Source organism: Lepidochelys kempii, chromosome 1 (assembly GCF_965140285.1).
Source record: "Lepidochelys kempii isolate rLepKem1 chromosome 1, rLepKem1.hap1, whole genome shotgun sequence".
In the NCBI taxonomy this organism is placed as follows: Eukaryota; Metazoa; Chordata; order Testudines; family Cheloniidae; genus Lepidochelys; species Lepidochelys kempii.
Window position 1 is genome coordinate 56435140 of NC_136380.1, and position 17371 is coordinate 56452510.

At 42.9% G+C, this 17371-nt stretch overlaps 1 protein-coding gene across 2 annotated transcripts in view; it reads left to right on the forward strand.

Moving 5' to 3' along the window:
• ATP7B (ATPase copper transporting beta) overlaps nt 1–16334 on the forward strand; it is an 80893-nt gene extending 64559 nt beyond the window's left edge. For both annotated transcript variants that reach the window (XM_073342989.2, XM_073342999.2), the window contains 7 exons: nt 1730–1928; nt 3774–3920; nt 5731–5873; nt 7557–7760; nt 8077–8194; nt 10115–10217; nt 12551–16334. In XM_073342989.2, the coding sequence (XP_073199090.1) occupies nt 1730–1928; nt 3774–3920; nt 5731–5873; nt 7557–7760; nt 8077–8194; nt 10115–10217; nt 12551–12815 (1179 nt within the window). In that variant the 3' untranslated portion in view covers nt 12816–16334. The remainder of the gene's footprint in view (nt 1–1729; nt 1929–3773; nt 3921–5730; nt 5874–7556; nt 7761–8076; nt 8195–10114; nt 10218–12550) is intronic.
• Nucleotides 16335–17371: the final 1037 nt, after the last annotated feature.

Sequence of the window (17371 nt, forward strand, 5' to 3'; positions counted from 1 at the left end):
GCTATCTTCTCCTGGTTGCTGTTTTTGAATCCACTTTCTTGTGCGTGAGTCACTTCTATAATATCACATGCCTTACTTGTCACCTGACCATAGCTTGCATGTATAGCCCTTACATATTTGAATATATTTTGTAGTATATCCACTGGCATTTCTAAACTATCGCTAGACTGTTCGATAGGCCATGGGTAGCTCTGTTGAATTCCGTGAATACCTCGGAAATTATTAGGGTCCATTAGCTTTTTAATTTGACTATTTCCTCTTTATAAATTTGGAGTTATAAAAAATGGTCTTGGCATCCTGTGAAGTGGTTCACTCACTGCAGGAGCTCCTCCTCGTGGCCAGGCGTGGCTTAGCGGCTCTCTCCCTATATGGCGCCCCTTCCTGATGGTTGCTCCGTTGGTCTCTCTTCTGTAACTCGGCCCTCTGGCCACGTCACAATATTTATGTCCTCCCATTTCGGGGTAACAAAGTTCAACAAACAAAAGTTCAACAAATAATTCCAAGACCTTGTGTCAGGTCTCTGACCCCTGACTCTGGGCCCAGTGGTTCTCACACCTTTGCCTCAGTGCTTTCTAATGTTCACTTCTCCAGACTCATGCCACCTTGCCAGTGGCCCTCCCACTACACCATATTCCAGCCCAGAGACTGTACAACCAGCAGCTGAGGTCTGGCACAGTCCCACTTGCTGCTCCTGCTTCCCTGGGCTCCTTCCTACCCAGCCTTTCTCAGGCTCTCTTCTCTGCAACTTCCCTAGGTTGACCTGCCTTTCAGGGTTAGGATCCTAGAGCTTATTCTCCTCCCATCCCGGCTTCCTCCTCACCATCTCTGTTCCCAGAAAGTGGTTGCAGACTCTCTCCTTGCCACTCCCATCTGCTACAAACTTCCTCTCTGCATACTAACCTGCCTGCTCCTGCCCAGCTGGGCTTCGTGATCCGTTCAGCCTGCCTGTCGCTCCAGGTGCAGCCAGGTAACAAAACTGGCTTCTAAGGCGCACAATAACCCATTCAGGGCCTCTACGGGGTACATACTGCGTGTCACAACACAATTCTTTAACTTCTCCCTCTGATTCAATAATAAAGCCTGTTATCATAAGATTTCATTTTCTTTAAAAGTCCCAAAAAGAGTACCAGAGACAAGCTGTTTCTTAGTCCCTTGGTCAAACCAGTAGCTTTTAAGAATTAAATACGCTGGCTTTTTTTAACTGTAGTCATTTTAAAAAAAAGCTCATACTCCCCAACAGCGTAGTTGAAAGTTGATCCTTCCAAGAGGCAGCATGGTGTAGTGGTAGATTAGAGATTGGATCAAAAAAACCATAAGGAATATAAACAGTCACGCTTTGGGCAGGAGGCAACTATGTACTGTACTTATTTATGGGCAGGTTTTCCATTTATGGGGTTTTTTCTTCTGCAGAATCTGATATTATCCACTATCAGTGATGGGTCACTGGAATAGATGGACCTCTAGATCTGATCTGGTATGGTGATCCCTGTTTCTAGAAATCTAATAATAGCATTAGAAACCAGTAACTTCTGACTTCCAGTCCCTATTCTGACACTGATGCTGCATGTGGCTTCCAGCAAATCACTTAATCTTTCTCTCTGTTACCTCTTTGTAAAAAAAGGAGGAGGAGACCAACTTTTCTGTGGTGTTTTGAGAATGAATTAGCTGATATTTGTGCATCACTTGGATGATTCAAATGTGTTACAAGTTTTCATTATTATGTTTGCAGGAACTTGGCACCGAGAGCCTGGGATACTGCACAGATTTTCAGGCAGTCCCAGGCTGTGGAATCAGCTGTAAAGTGCGCAATGTGGAAGCTATACTGGGCCAGAGTGAGCAGAGACTGAGTGAGCAGAATGCTTACCTGAGCAGTGTCAGCACGGTTTCGCTGGGACACAGTTCATCGATCATGGTCTCTGAATCTGATGGTATGTCTGCCCTCAAAGCGTTTAGCCAACTACAAAGAGAGGTTTGAAAAACCAACAATACCAGCCACGGTGAAATAGCTATACACAATTAGAACTTGCTTCCTGCAGCAGGGAAGGTGGGATTATGTTAGAAAATACAAAGTAGCTAAAATGTATCATGGGAGAAAAGCAATATTCTTTTTTCTTAATGTGGCTGGAAAGCTAGCTGAGTACTTAGATAGTACAATGATGGGTGCTTTGCAAGCACATGTGACAAATAGGTAGTAAGATTCATAGACTCTAAGGACAAAAATCATTATCATTTTTCATTTATCATTATCAATCGCTGTTATCATTAAGTCTGACTTCCTGTATAACATAGACCATAAAACTTTCCTGACTTAATTCCTGTTTCAGCTGGAGCATATTTTTTTATCAAAACACACAGTCTTGATTTGTGAATTATCAGTGATGGAGAATTCACCACAACCCTTGGTAAATTGTTCAGTGGTTAATTGCCCTCACTGTTAAAAATGTATGCCTTATTTCTAGTCTGAATTTGTCTAGCTCCGCTTCTAGCTGTTGGATCCCATTATACCTCTGTCTGCTAGATTGACGAGCCCAATATCAAACACTTGTTCCCCATGTAGGTACTGAACGATTGTGACCAAGTCACTCCTTAACCTTCTCTTTTGTTAGGCTCAAGAAGCTCAATCTATTTAGTTTATCACTATAAGGTATGTTGTCCAATCCTTTAATCATTCGTGTGGCTCTTCTCTGAACCCTCCCCAATATATCAAGGGATTTCTTATTCAGACTTCATACCACATAAAAACAAAACAGCAAGTTCCATTTGAAAAGACAAGAAAGCCAGGGGAGAGCACAATTTGCTAATCTGCAGTATAGTTCCCCCTAGAACAGTCCCCACTTTCGCCTATCCTCTTGCCTTGCTGCCCTCCCGCCACTTTTTAGCCCATGCTTACTTTAACTTTATGGATTAAGTGTACATGGTTATCTTCTCAAATATCCCTTAAGGTACTGAATTAAAGGCACCATTGAATGGGTGCACATGTATCCTTGGGATAAATGTTTATTTTACATATAGAATTATAGTTATGTCCCTTTTAAAACTCATTTTGTCTACTAATGTTTTGCTGTTGACAATTCAGTTGATCTCATTGTGGAAGATGCATAGACACCAAGATTTGTTTTCAGGCTGTGGAATCTATCTTGCTCCTTCTTTACAAGTCTTGAAACATCTTGTCCATTACCAGATCATTTTCTCTCCTGTGCACTCCTCATTCCTTCCCACTCCCAACATTACCTCTGCTATAACCTTGTGTGAAAAACCATTGGAAATATATAATTGGGATATCTACGGCCCTGGTTCTGCAAGCACTTTCGTGCATGAGTGTCTTTATGCCTGTGAATACTTCCACTGAGCTCAAGGGGACTGTTCACATGCATAAAGATACTGGTGTGCGCAAGTGTTTTCAGGATTGGAATCCAAAGTAGAAAAGAGCTTTATAATGTGAAGTGCTGTTACCATTCCAGTAGGTCTTGGCAGAACAGGAGAGTAACACTTTCTAGTTTTTGTTGCTAATCAAAACCAAGGCAAGTCTCAATCCATCTAAAAGGCTACAGGATCATTGACGTGTAATAGAAAATTCCAGACATCACCACTGCCAGAGCAGATAATCATAAGGCTTAAATCTGTCTTAGTTTCCAAAGTAGCTCTTTTTAAGATGAAGCAGGTTAGTGACTGATTGCATCCTAATCTGACTTTACCCATCTGCAGAGGTTTCTCCTTCTGGCTTGTGGATGGTTATTTAAGTTCCTCCTGGTTTTTATTTCTGTTTACCACAGGTGAAGCAGCCCCTCTGACCTACTCAGTGCTGATTGGAAATCGTGAATGGATGAAACGGAACGGCTTGCTTATATCCAGTGATGTTAATGATGCAATGACAGGCCATGAAATGAAAGGACAGACAGCCATATTGGTGGCTATAGATGGTAATTAAAATTCTTTGAAGTGACGCAATGAAAAAATAAATACCACATCACATTGACCCTGCAAGTAACCCTGCTTGAATCAGATATCAACTATTTATTACTTTAGAGGGTGTCTTTCTAAGTTAGAGTGACAAGAGGCTACTTACCTTTTGGCCATAAATTGTTTGTGAACTCTAAGTGTGTAATGTGTAATCTGCAAAATGGCTTTAATTAAAAAGTAATTTCCAAGTCTCCTTTTGGCTGGAACCATCATTCTGAAAAGAGATGCTGCCAAAACAGAAGTCAGCTTGCAAACCTGCTTCCTTCCTGCCTTCATGTTGTCATCTAAAGGATCACAAGGTGACCTGTTCCATCACTTATCACTCATTAAAATGTTTCATGGTCAAACATGAGCATTCTTGTTTGGTTGAAACACAAAATAAAAGATGGATTAGATTGTGAACTTGTTGGGGCTTGTGTGTAGCACATTGGGGCCCTGGTCTGTTTGGTACTGTTTGACACTGTTTGGTACAGTGTCTAACACAACAGTTCCCAGATCCGGACAGGAGGCCTCTGGGCTTTGTTACATAAATATTAACTAATAATTCTGGTCTGATCCTTTTGCGACCTTAGAGCTATTTTTGCAGACACTTCAACTTTTCAGCCTGCTGCCCGTTATCAGTAGTGGGTCCAGCAAGACTGAATGCCCTTATTTTTTCCCAGCAGCATCAAAAAGAGGGACTTGCTCTACAGTTGCTGGGCCTACCATTGGGAGATCATCCCCTGCCCCATCACGACCCTTGACTTACTACCCTTTCTCACCGTAACACAGGACTTTATAAAAAAAAATCCTTGATTGACCACTATTCCACCAGCAATAGTGACTGTAATTAAAGAGTTGGGGGCTGTGACTCATTTCAGATAAGCCCTTAATTTTTGAAATACAACTTGCAGTACTTGTCAACATGAAATATTTCAGACTGGCATGGCAGGCAGCAGGCATGCAACTTTCAGCGAGGCTATCTCAGGTAGAGGGCAAGTGTAATGTAAAAAGAAAAAAATATTCTGAGAGAGCCATCTGCTGAGGAGTTAGGTGGCTCAAAAGAGAGGTAGCTCCTTCCCTCTGGAGACATGCATTCAAATCCAGACTTGAATGACACCACCAGCGCAATTTCTGGCCCAAGTCCCCATTTGTCATCAGAAAACCATCACCTCATATGGCCCATTTTGGCACTGCATGCATAAAAGCCAGCCAGGACTGGAATAATAAGGATGATAAATGTTGGATCTGAACAGAAGCATATAGTCAGAGCAGTGTGTGTGTGTGTGTTTGCACTGTAGCAGTCTTCAGACAGTGATCATTACTATATTTGTGAACACTAAATTCACTCAAAATATTATAAATGCTGAAGTAATGTATTTGATAGTCCTACATATATTTATTTACAAGCAGGGGCAGGGTGGGGGAATCACACTAGCTTCTTTGAGATGTGTCTGCGCTATAATCCGGAGGTGTTCTTGCAGCATATGTGGATACACCTGAGCAGGTTTTTGATGTAGCTAGATCAAAGCTAGCTTGAGTTACAATAGCAGCAGGATGGGTGGTCCAATAGAGTATGCACCCAAGGCCCTGGGCAGGTGGGGCTTGTCCATGCTGCTGTGGCTTCACTACTATTATGAATCGATCCAGATATATCAAAGGTAGCTTGGGTACATCTACATGTGCTGCAGCCACATGTCCCAGTTGCAGTGTAGACATGCCCGTGGCCCTGCTTTGCTTTCCGTGCCTTTCTGCAGCTCTTTAATTAACTGAGTCTGTTTCCTTGCGAAGGTGCGTTGTGTGGAATGATCGCGATAGCAGATACCGTCAAACAGGAGGCAGCGCTTGCTGTGCACACTCTGCAAAATATGGGAATAGATGTGGTGCTAATAACAGGGGACAACAGAAAAACTGCAAAAGCAATTGCTACTCAGGTACTCTTCTTCTGTATAAAACAAATGTTCTAAACACTCGACCAGGGGCAGTGAACTGTTGTTGCTGGTTATTTTAGCCTTTGCATAGATGTGTAAGGTGTTTTACGCAAAGGAGGAAAAAAGATAATCTCTACCCTCATGAGTTTAACCATTAGGTAGGCTCATGCAAGCGAGTTATAGTGGGAGCTAGCAGACAAGGGAGTCTCGGAGCTTCCGTCAGCTCCCATGGAAGCGCAAATGAGCATTCAGTGTCGCACAGTGGCTGTTCAGCCACATGCAGTAGTTGCTGTACCCCTTTGCACTCTTTTCTTGTGAATTTATGAGCCATAGGCACAGCTTCGTAAAACCATTTTGATGGTGCCAAGAAGGAAGTTGCTAAATGAACTGGAAGTGAGCAGCAAGTTGGGCATACCATGAAGTCCTCTTCAAATAACTGAGTCCTAGGACAGCTCGCAAAAGCTCCCCAGAGAAAAAAGAATAATGCAGGCTTTTGTTTTTTGACAGTGATTTCACCCCTAATGGTTAGCCTCCTGCTTCCTTTCACTTAAAGGTAGTGTTCCTTCTAGTGACATCGGAAAACTCCTTTCGGGCCCTCTCCTGCTTCCTCTAAAGTTAATTGGAGTTTTGCTATTGATTTCAGTGGTAACAGGATCAGCCCCTTAAGCAGAGTTGTTACTACTAATGGTTGCTTTCTAAAGTGCAGACAGTGGCTTAAATGTATCTGATCATAGCCCATCGATGTCACCTACCAAGGTATAGCTACATCATCGCTCTACTTAGCCACTCCTCTACCCTTTCTCTGTTTTCTCTCACGCTGATGCTCCCATCTTTCCCTCTGTTCTACTGTCCTTTTTTCCTACTGTTGCTCCTACTGTTGCCTTCAATTACTCATTTAAGTAATCCACCAAATAGCAAAACCAGACAATAGCATGGTTCATAATCACCTTGTCTATTACAGTAATATCAGCTCCTTTTTGCTCATGCACGACACTTGTAATCCTTCTTGTATATTGTGTGTTATGTTTTCCTGAGATCTTTGAATAACGAAGGTTTCACTATATTTACTAATCTAGAAGCCTGTTTTTTATGACTCCTATGTTACGAGTGAAGTGAAAGGCTTGTAATTCCCCATCTATCTCTATCTCTCTGTCTCTCATCATATACTTACAGTATACGCTTTTTGGGGCAGGGACTGTGTTTGTACAGCATCTGGCACAACAGGGTCCTGGCCTCTGACTGGGACTCCTAAGTGCTACAGTAACATAAATAATACATAATATTGGGGGAAGGGGATGCCACAGCGCTTCAATACTTACCTGTTTAGAAAATGACTGAGTTAACCCTTAGAGCACTTGCCTTGTGTGTTATGCCAAGGAAGCCTTACAGTAGGAGCTGCAGTACTATGCAGTGCCTGAATCAAGGAGGAACAATGCTTGCTGGAATCTGTAGTCTCTGCAGCTGACGCTCTGGATGTGACTGCGTTCAGTCCCATTTTCTGAAAATTGTGTTTCCCTTCAGAGTCCATGCAAGTTGCTAGTGCAGCCCTCAATGGAGTTCAAGCATGGGGGACCCCAGAATAATCATCACTTTTTAATTTTTCTTTTCTGTGGTTAAAGCATATCAGAAGGGTCATTTATACTTTCTACTCTGCTGGGTTTTTTCTCCTTTCCCTGCTTGTTGTAGGTTGGCATCAAAAAGGTCTTTGCTGAGGTTCTGCCCTCTCACAAAGTCGCAAAGGTTCAGGAACTCCAGAACGAAGGGAAGAAGGTTGCCATGGTTGGAGATGGAGTCAACGATTCCCCGGCATTGGCTGGAGCAGACATTGGCATTGCTATTGGAACAGGCACGGATGTTGCCATTGAAGCTGCAGACGTCGTTCTTATTCGAGTGAGCTCAGTTGTTCAATGTAATCTTCTTCCTTGTTTCAGAGTAACAGCTGTGTTAGTCTGTATTCGCAAAAAGAAAAGGAGTACTTGTGGCACCTTAGAGACTAAACAATTTATTTGAGCATGAGCTTTCGTGAGCTACAGCTCACTTCATCGGATACATCCGATGAAGTGAGCTGTAGCTCACGAAAGCTCATGCTCAAATAAATTGTTTAGTCTCTAAGGTGCCACAAGTACTCCTTTTCTTCTTCCTTGTGTCGGTTCTGAGAAGTGCCTGGGTGGGACTGTGAAAAACTGTCTGTGCTTTTGTCTTGTAGAATGACTTACTGGACGTGGTTGCTAGTATTCATCTATCAAAGAGGACAGTAAGAAGAATACGAATAAATCTGGTCCTTGCCTTAATTTATAATCTGCTTGGGATACCTATAGCGGCAGGTAGGTGACTGCTGGTTCACAGCTTGTCAAAGAGCTCCTGAGTCCTGCTTTCAGATCTGACTCCAATTTGTTGGGAGAGGCAAGGTAGGCGCGATAATCTTTTACTGCACTAAGTTCTGCTGGTGGAAGACAAGCTTTTGAGCTTCACAGAGCTCTCCTTCAGAGCTCTACACAGAGTGTCATAGCGAAATACAAGATTGGACAGATTGTTAAGCATAAGAGGTTCACACAAGCGAGACCACTTAAAAGGAAGTGGACAGTTCAGGGTTAGCCAGCAGTAAGTTGCGTTACAAATTGTTGTAGTGAGCCATATTGCCAGTGGCTCTGTTAAGTCCGTAGCTTTTAGTGGTTTTTTTTTTTAAGTGGTCTCCTACAGCATGAGTGAACCCCTCATGCTTAACAATCTGTCCCGACTTGTATTTAATGTAGACATTCCCCAGACATGAAGAGCTCCGTGAAGCTAAAAAGTTTGTCTCTTCCAATGACAGAAGCTGGACCCACCTTGTCTCTTTCATATCCTGGGAACAACATGGCTGCAGCAACCCTGAATCCCGTTGGTTGTGCAGCCTTGGGCAAATCACATAAACCCCGTGAGTCAAAGGGAGATAATAATCAGTCTGCCTCCCAGGCATGTGTTAAAGAATACAGCTCTTGCAAAATATCAAAATCTGATGCTCTGCTATGGCATTGAGGGCTGTCTTTATACATGCATACAACAATCCTAATACTCACCGTGAGCCCACCTTTGAACCTGTATTCAAGTACTGTATAAACACAATGAAATAAGCTCTGCCTCAGACTGCTTCCGGTGTAAGTCAAGTGAGATGAAGGATGGCAGGAGAGGGCTGCCTATCTGCCTCCAACCCAGCCATTGCTAACTGGCTGCCTTTCTTACAAATCTTGAGGGCATTGACTCAGGTGCTCAGGACTAGGCCCTAAGTTTTTATTTTTAAGCACAGTGTAAAGCACAATGAGAGACACAGCTAATCAGACCACTGAAAGGGTCACTTCTTTCTGTTTCAGATCTCAAAAATCTTCCTGTTCCCTCTGCTAACCCTCTTCATACACTTGTCATCATCTTGCCTTAATTACTGTCACTTTCTCCTTTCTAGCTTCCCTGCCTCACAAAGTCCCCTTAGGTCTGTCCAGAGTGCTGTTGCTAAGGTAAACATTCTCTCCCACTGCTATGACTATGTCCCCTCCTTGAGTCCCTCCACCAGATTCCTGTCATCCCCATAACTGACTCAGATTTCTCATTTGCAAAGCCCTAAATAATCTTGCCTCCTACCCTTGTTTTCTCTTTTCTCTATTTTATAGTCCTCTCAGCTTACTGCTTTCTCTGTCTCCTTCCCTCTCCGCACCCCCCCTCCCCCGCTCCCAAATTACCTATTTTCTATCATGAAACTTGGAACGCTCTTCCTGTTGTCCTCCATGAAGCACCCTTTCCTTCTCCAAATCCCTCCTTAAAACCTATGTCTTAGAGCAGTCCTCTCCTCTATCCTCAACAATCCTCCCTCACCTGAACTGTTTCAGGCTTTTCTCATTCATTTGCTTTGCTTTATTGCTATAGCAACAGAGAGAGACAAATAGCACGTCTTACCTTTGACCACAGTCCTGCAGTTGGATCCAGGCAGGGACAGATCCTTGCATCCGCACAAAGCACTTCTCATGGGCGCAAGAGTGTCTCCCCATCTGGATCCAACTCTACGACTGAGAGCCCATGTTTTGAAAAGCCCCATGTAAATTTATGTTGGTATGTCCTTGTTTATAGAAGTCCGCACAAGTCATGTGGTGGGACTGTCTGTCCATTTAACGGTTGGACTTTCCCATTTTAAAATTAAAGCGACAGAATATTCTATATTTTAAGAGACTACATTTCTTAGTAATGTATGTGTGATCTGATATATTCTCTGTTGTTAGGGGTGTTCATGCCTATTGGAATTGTTCTGCAGCCATGGATGGGGTCAGCTGCAATGGCAGCTTCTTCCGTATCTGTGGTGCTATCTTCCCTGCAACTGAAATGGCAAGTTTTGCACAAAGCAGTTAGCAACTCTAGACTATTGGTTTTGGAGCTCAGATTAGAGACATGTCTATGGGCTGCCATAAACTTAAAATTACCAAGTGATCCTTTAGCTGAGAGCTATTTTACCTAATCCTTGGTCCCCTCCCTCCCAAAAAGAGCCATCTCATTATGAGGAGAATGCTTGATATATTCCTACTGCAATTATTATTCCTTAAATAGAGGGTAAAACTTTGACAAGACACAACACCTGTGCTGCTGTATTTGAGATCCACTTAAATAGTACCTGAGTTGATGATCAGTGGGGTTTTTTTGGTGAATATCAAATGAGCTAATGATGGCAAATCATTCAAACAGCTGTTCCATTAAAATTCAGCATTAACTGATGCTTTTTAAAAATGAGTTACTAATGGATTTATACTGGTGTTTCTGTTTCCTTTAGTCAACTATAAATTAGCCAGAGAGAAGCAGGGGGAAAGGGGAAGCAACAGGAAAGTGCATTTATTTTATTGCATTTGGTCGTTCATAGTTAGGGCTCCATGTTTTTCATGGAGGTCACGGATGTCACAGATTCCGTTACTTCCTGCGACCTCCATGACTTCTGCAGCAACCAGTGTGACTGACCTCAGGGGCCCAGAGCCACCCAAGCAGCTGGCCCCGGGGACAGCCACACTGGCTGCTGCTCGGGCAGCTGCTGGAGCAGCCCTGAACCCATGGCCAGCCGCACCGGCTGCTACTCTGGCAGCCCCGGGCAGCTGGCTCGGGGGCAGCGGGAGCAGCCACAGCTGGGCAGCTCCCGGCAGCTGTCCCAGGGCAGCCAGAGCAGTGGCTGGCCCCCCAGGGCTCCGCACCTTCCGGCAGCAGCTGGAGCAGCTGTGGACCCCCTGGGGCTCTCCCCCAGCAGCTGATGCCACGGGATCCCCTCCCTCCACCCAGCCCACACCCCCCATACCATAAATACCCCTGTTTTAATCTTGTAAGTCATGGACAGGTCACAGGCCATGTTTTTTTGTTTCTTGCCTGATTCTATTTTTGAACTGTGACTAGAAGTGAATATTTTTATAAAATGACTAGTGATTTTGGGTGCCTTCATTTTTGGGTGTCTACTTGAGACACCTGGACAGTTTCAGAAAGTGCTAAGCACCCATATTCTGAAAACCAGGCTACTTTCAGACATCTCAAATTGACACACATCTTCAATAAAGGCTGACAATGAACAAAGCATATTTGTACCTTTAGGTGGTTCTGACTGTATTCTTTTATAGGATCTAATATGGGAAATCACTTCTGGCATTATGACCCCAGTCCTGTAAACGCTTAAGCACATGCCTAACTTTTACTTGTGTGTAGTCAATGTGGGAGTATTCATTTGAGTAGAGTTATGTATAAGCTCAGGTGTCTGCAGGATCAAGACCTGTATTTGCAGGGATTTTCCCCTCCCAAAATTCCAGGGATTGGTTAGCCAAAGTCTGGGGAATTTCTCTAAGGTCTTCCCTTTGTTTTCTATCTTATTTGATTCTACACTTCTATATTCTAATACTAGAGGTCATTATGGCAAGGTGTTGCAGAATCATGCAAAATATATATGGCTCTGGACTCAAGGAGACAGTAATGCCTTATACTGTGCAGGATAATTATCTTAGCAGCCAGAAAGGCTAGAAGCTTCCTTTTTTTTTTTCAAAACATCTGTGGAGAGGACCTAAAATGTTTGCCACTCCTGGGCTTTTCTTGTCCCAGAGTATAAGGGTCTACTAGATCCACCAAGGAAATGGTCCACGATGTGACCAATACTGTGTCATTAATGCTTCTTCTGCAGTGCAAGTAGCAGATGATTAAGGCTAAGATTTTTGTCACAGATATTTTTAGTAAAAGTCACGGACAGGTCAAGGACAATAAAGAAAAATTCATGGAAGCCCGTGACCTGTCCCTGACTTTTACTAAAATATCCCTAACAAAATTAGGAGCTGCCCCCACACCGCCTGCGGCAGCTGTGGGGGCCCCAGCTCAGAGCTCCAGGGTCCCTGCTACCTGTGGCTCAGAGCTGCAGGGTCCCGCTGCTGCTTGGAGCTCTGGGGGGCCTGCCACCCACGGCGTCCGGGAGCTGCCGGGTTCCCCCACCGCCCGTGGCAGCTGGGAGCTGTGGGGGGACCCTGTAGCTCCCAGCCACTGCAGGCTGAAGTCATAGAGGTCTCTGGAAGTCACGGACTCCCTGACAAAATCGTAGTCTTAATGATTAATCACAAAAGTCTGACATCTTCTGACACTGTTGTCAGTTCTCTACACAGGCTCTTAAAGTTGTTGGGTGATCCTAAACTTTCCTATTCCACTTTTCCTAGCTACAAGAAGCCAGGAACTGAAAGGTATGAAGCAAAAGCTCAAGGCCACATGAAGCCACTGACTCCTTCCCAAATCAGTGTTCACATTGGGATGGACGACAGGAGACGGGATTCACCCAGGCCAACTGCCTGGGATCAGATTAGTCAAGTGTCTCTTTCCTCTCTGACTTCAAACAAGCTGCACAGACATGGTTTGTTTAGAGAGGAAGAAGGTGGCAAGTGGTCACTGCTCACTAATGACCGAGATGAAGAACAGTACATTTAAATGCTGCATCCCATCACTGAACATGAAGTCACTGTGATTCTTCACCATTGGCAGCGATGACCACAAGACCCACATAAGTATAAATGGAACCCTGATGTTCCAGTTTGCAAAGCAGCTCAGAAATTCAGCATTAGATTGTGTGAATTATGATTTTGTCAGTTCACAAATAATTTCCAGTCATTGAAAAAGCTTGAGACCCTACAATGAATTATGCCCTTTACTTCTTGCGCAGTGGGAAGTTGGAGTCCACAAAGCCTAACAGGACCCCTACGTTGTGGATCAGTTACTGAGAATCAAAACCCCAGCCTGTCCAGTCTCATTGACTCTCTTGTGCTTCTTTATGGAACTTCTGTGAAAAGATTTTTAAATTAAACGACCTAGAAAATGAATTTGGCAGAAAGTGAAAACCATTAAACCGGACATCAAATAGCTCTATATTTGGGGATCATATTTTTACATAGAATCAAATCTAGTCATCTCAACATGGGAAAATTTTATATTTAGGGCTCCGACAACATGTGTGTGTTTGATTAGCACAAAAATATATTTATTGTATATTTTGCTGTGCATAAAAATTGTAAAATTCTGTTTCAAAGATGACCATGTATCTTATAGCATCACTAATTGTATTTTATGAAACGTCTCCATTTGCCAAACTTGCTTGCTGTGTGCAACTACTCCTCTTAGGTTTTCCAGTTTTCTCCTGTGTGTTCTTTGGAGCCCTTTCTTCCCAGTAAAGTTCCACCTTTAGACATTTGTTATGTCTTCAGATTTTTCCCATGGGATGAGATCCTACAAGGCACCGGGGACCCTGCAATTCCTGTTGAAATCCACAGAGTTTGAGCTCCTGTCAAGGTTCTTTCCCCACTCTGAACGCTAGGGTACAGATGTGGGGACCTGCATGAAAACCTCCTAAGCATATCTTTACCAGCTTAGGTCAAAACTTCCCCAAGGTACAAAATATTCCACCCTTTGTCCTTGGATTGGCCGCTACCACCACCAAACAAATACTGGTTACTGGGGAAGAGCTGTTTGGAAACATCTTCCCCCCAAATACTTCCCAAAACCTTGCACCCCACTTCCTGGACAAGGTTTGGTAAAAAGCCTCACCAATTTGCATAGGTGACCACAGACCCAAACCCTTGGATCTGAGAACAATGAAAAAGCATTCGGTTTTCTTACAAGAAGACTTTTTTAATAGAAATAGAAGTAAAGAAATCCCCTCTGTAAAATCAGGATGGTAGATACCTTACAGGGTAATTAGATTCAAAACAGAGAGAATCCCTCTAGGCAAAACCTTAAGTTACAAAAAAGATACACAGACAAATAGTTATTCTATTCAGCACAATTCTTTTCTCAGCCATTTAAAGAAATCCTAATCTAACACATACCTAGCTAGATTACTTACTAAAAGTTCTAAGACTCCATTCCTGGTCTATCCCCGGCAAAAGCAGCATATAGACAGACAGAGACCCTTTGTTTTTCTCCCTCCTCCCTTTTGAAAGTATCTTGTCTCCTCATTGGTCATTTTGGTCAGGTGCCAGCGAGGTTACCTTTAGCTTCTTAACCCTTTACAGGTGAGAGGAGTTTTCCTCTGGCCAGGAGGGATTTTAAAGGGGTTTACCCTTCCCTTTATATTTATGACAGCTCCTCTCTGGGTTTTACTCTGGTTCAGGATAGCTCACCATTTTGTCAAATCTTTTGACACTCCTGATAACTGCAGTGTTCAGCTATTTCTTTGTGCAGAGTGGCATAAATGTGGCAGTGTAAGCCATCCTGGTGGCTCAATTATTGGTACGCTCATGCTAATGCATTGACGAGATGCTTTCCGACTTGGAGTGTTTTGTTCTTGGTCCTGATGGGAGCTAGAATGTTAGAGGTGACATGCTCAGTCTCTGTGCTGATGGATTAGCCAACAGTGCTTTTCAAGGACTCTGTGGAAGTTGTGGGGACACCTCAAAAGCCAAGGTTCAACAGAGAGGCAGGGTTTGGGAGGCTGTTCTGTGCAAATGGCAGGTGAGAAAGAAGTAGTAGGTTAAAGCCCATCTGTAACTCCACTCAAAATCCCTCTTGATATCTTGTGTTAGAGCTGGGTGCTTAAAGTAAAGTCCATGCCTGAAAACTCACCCTATCCCCTTTAAAAATTACTGCATTATTACAGATCACGTCAAGCTAAAAGGGACTCTTACTTCATCTCTGAGTTTATCTTGGACCACAAACACTACAGCCAATGCTTAAAAATTGCCACTAGGAGGCAATTGTATATATAACAATAATTATACTGATGTAACAGAGAACAGAGCATGACCAAGTGTTCATGGGATTCCAGGGTGGTTGGAGGGGGTGGGGGGAAAAGGGTTTGAGATTACTGTACTGTTTAAATAGCATCACATAACACAGCTTGTTAGTCGTTTAAAATAAAAGTGTAAACCGATTAAAAATGGAGATAATAGTGCATGGCCACCAGACTTTCATTTATTCTGGTATGAATCATCTCAGCAGTGCTAGCTGTTTGTCATTTAATCCTATTCTGGTTTATAGCCCGTGAAGACTTTGGAATTTATTTAAATGGAGCTTTAACATTTTTGTAGTGTTTTATCTCCCTGCTTGGGGTAGTGTAATAACAAATCAAGGTGGAAGAGAAAAGCCTTCTCTCATGCTGCTAAAGTATGAGCTTAATCACCGCAACTTTGTTTCCAAATTCACCCTCCAATACTTGTCTCTTAGTCAGGGCATTTGGAGTTAGGTGCTTCAGTGAGCTGAGTGGGTGAAATCCTGGCCCCATTGAAGTAAAAAAAATCTGAAGTTGGGAAGTGGGGCAGGATTTTACCCTGGTAAAAGATCCCAAATCATTGCCCTGGGCAGTGGTGAAAGCACTGGTTTGGTTTGGTTTAAAGTCTGCCAGTTTCCCTGCAAAGGGCCAAATCATGTTTCCACTAAAGTAAATGTCCACACTCCAGCAGACTCTGAGGGAAAGAGTGTTGTGTTCATAACATTGGAAATTGGTTCTAATCGTAATGTTCTATCCTTTGCATGTCCTTTTTAATAATTTCCTTATATTTAGGTTCCTGTAAATGACCCATTCATCTCTGTTGACTAATCACAACATTTGCTAGGATGTAATACACTGATTTTTTTCACATTTCTGTTTCAAAACTATAAAAACTTTTTAGATAATTTAAAAGTATACAACTGTAAAAATATCCAGTAAAACATGCAATACCTGGCTGGTCTTGGTCCCAGTGAGAGGTTTTCTATTGTTTGGACTAATTTAAAATTTTTCATATCAAACTGTAGAATAAATCTGGGTTTCTTGTCACATTTTTCTCTCTCTTTTGGGTAAGTGAAACAAAATCTGAGATTAAACAGAAGCTATTGGACCGCAGAATCTGCACATCTGATGTGCCGTGAGTAGCCCAGGTTGATAGGATGCAGCTTTCAGAAGCAATCACTTTTGGCCTAACTTTGCTCCTGCTGAAATCCCATCCCTAAAGCACAGATAATGCCAGACAGATTTGCTTTGCTTCTTTTCTTTTTTAAAATCAAATTGCAGTTTAAAGATATATCTTGTTCCATCAACAAAACTCCTTTGGATCAAGACTAGCTCAATATATTGAGCCATTCTTAATGCATCTGTTACTATATCATCAAAGGTTACTTGAAAAGGATACTGGCATAGACTGTTACAATATAACAGAGACTGGAAACTGGTTAGAGGACTGTAAATTGGTGACAATACCAAATAAAGAGAACGCACCAATGGGGTGGAGCAAGGAGTAGTTTTAGGTTTTATTTAATGTCTTTATTAATGAGCTGAAAGAAGGGATAAATACCGTAATTAAATTTGCATCATGTCCTAAACTAAGAACTATTTCAAACCTCACTGAGAAATAATATAATGGAGCCTTGAATAATTAGACACAGGGAGGAAAAATTGAGGCCCTGGTCCTGAAACTTGTTCCATGTGAGTGGACCCTGTGTTCTCATTGAGCCCCCATTGACTTGAGTGGCGCTGTATGAGGGTGCATGGGACTAGATGCAAGATTGTCTTTAAACTTTAGGAAGTTACTTGAATTGTGAGCTTTTTGAGTAAAGAGTGTCTCTGTTTTTGTACAGCACCTAGCACAATGGGATCCTGGTCTATGACTGGGTCTGCTACGCACTACCTCAATACCACCATTATTACTTGAGTGGGGCCAACATTTATCTTGGAAAAATATAAAGTGAGACATCCGAGGATGAATTACCTAGGCCCCGATATTCAATGGGAGGTTGGTGTTAAGTTCTTACTTAAATTTTTTCCTGCTGCTGGGGTATCTTGTATTGGGAGTACTTGGGCAAATCTGGGAGGCAACATGGACTAATGGGTAGAGCACTAGAATGGGACTCAGGGGACTTGGTTTCCATTCACAGCTCAGCCCCTGGCCTGCTGGGTGACCTTGGAAAAGTCCCTTTATCTCCCCGTGCCTCAGTTTTCCCATCTGCAAAATGGGGATAATGGTGCTGACCTTCTTTGTAAAGCACTTGGAGCTCTACTGATGAGAAGTGCTATATCC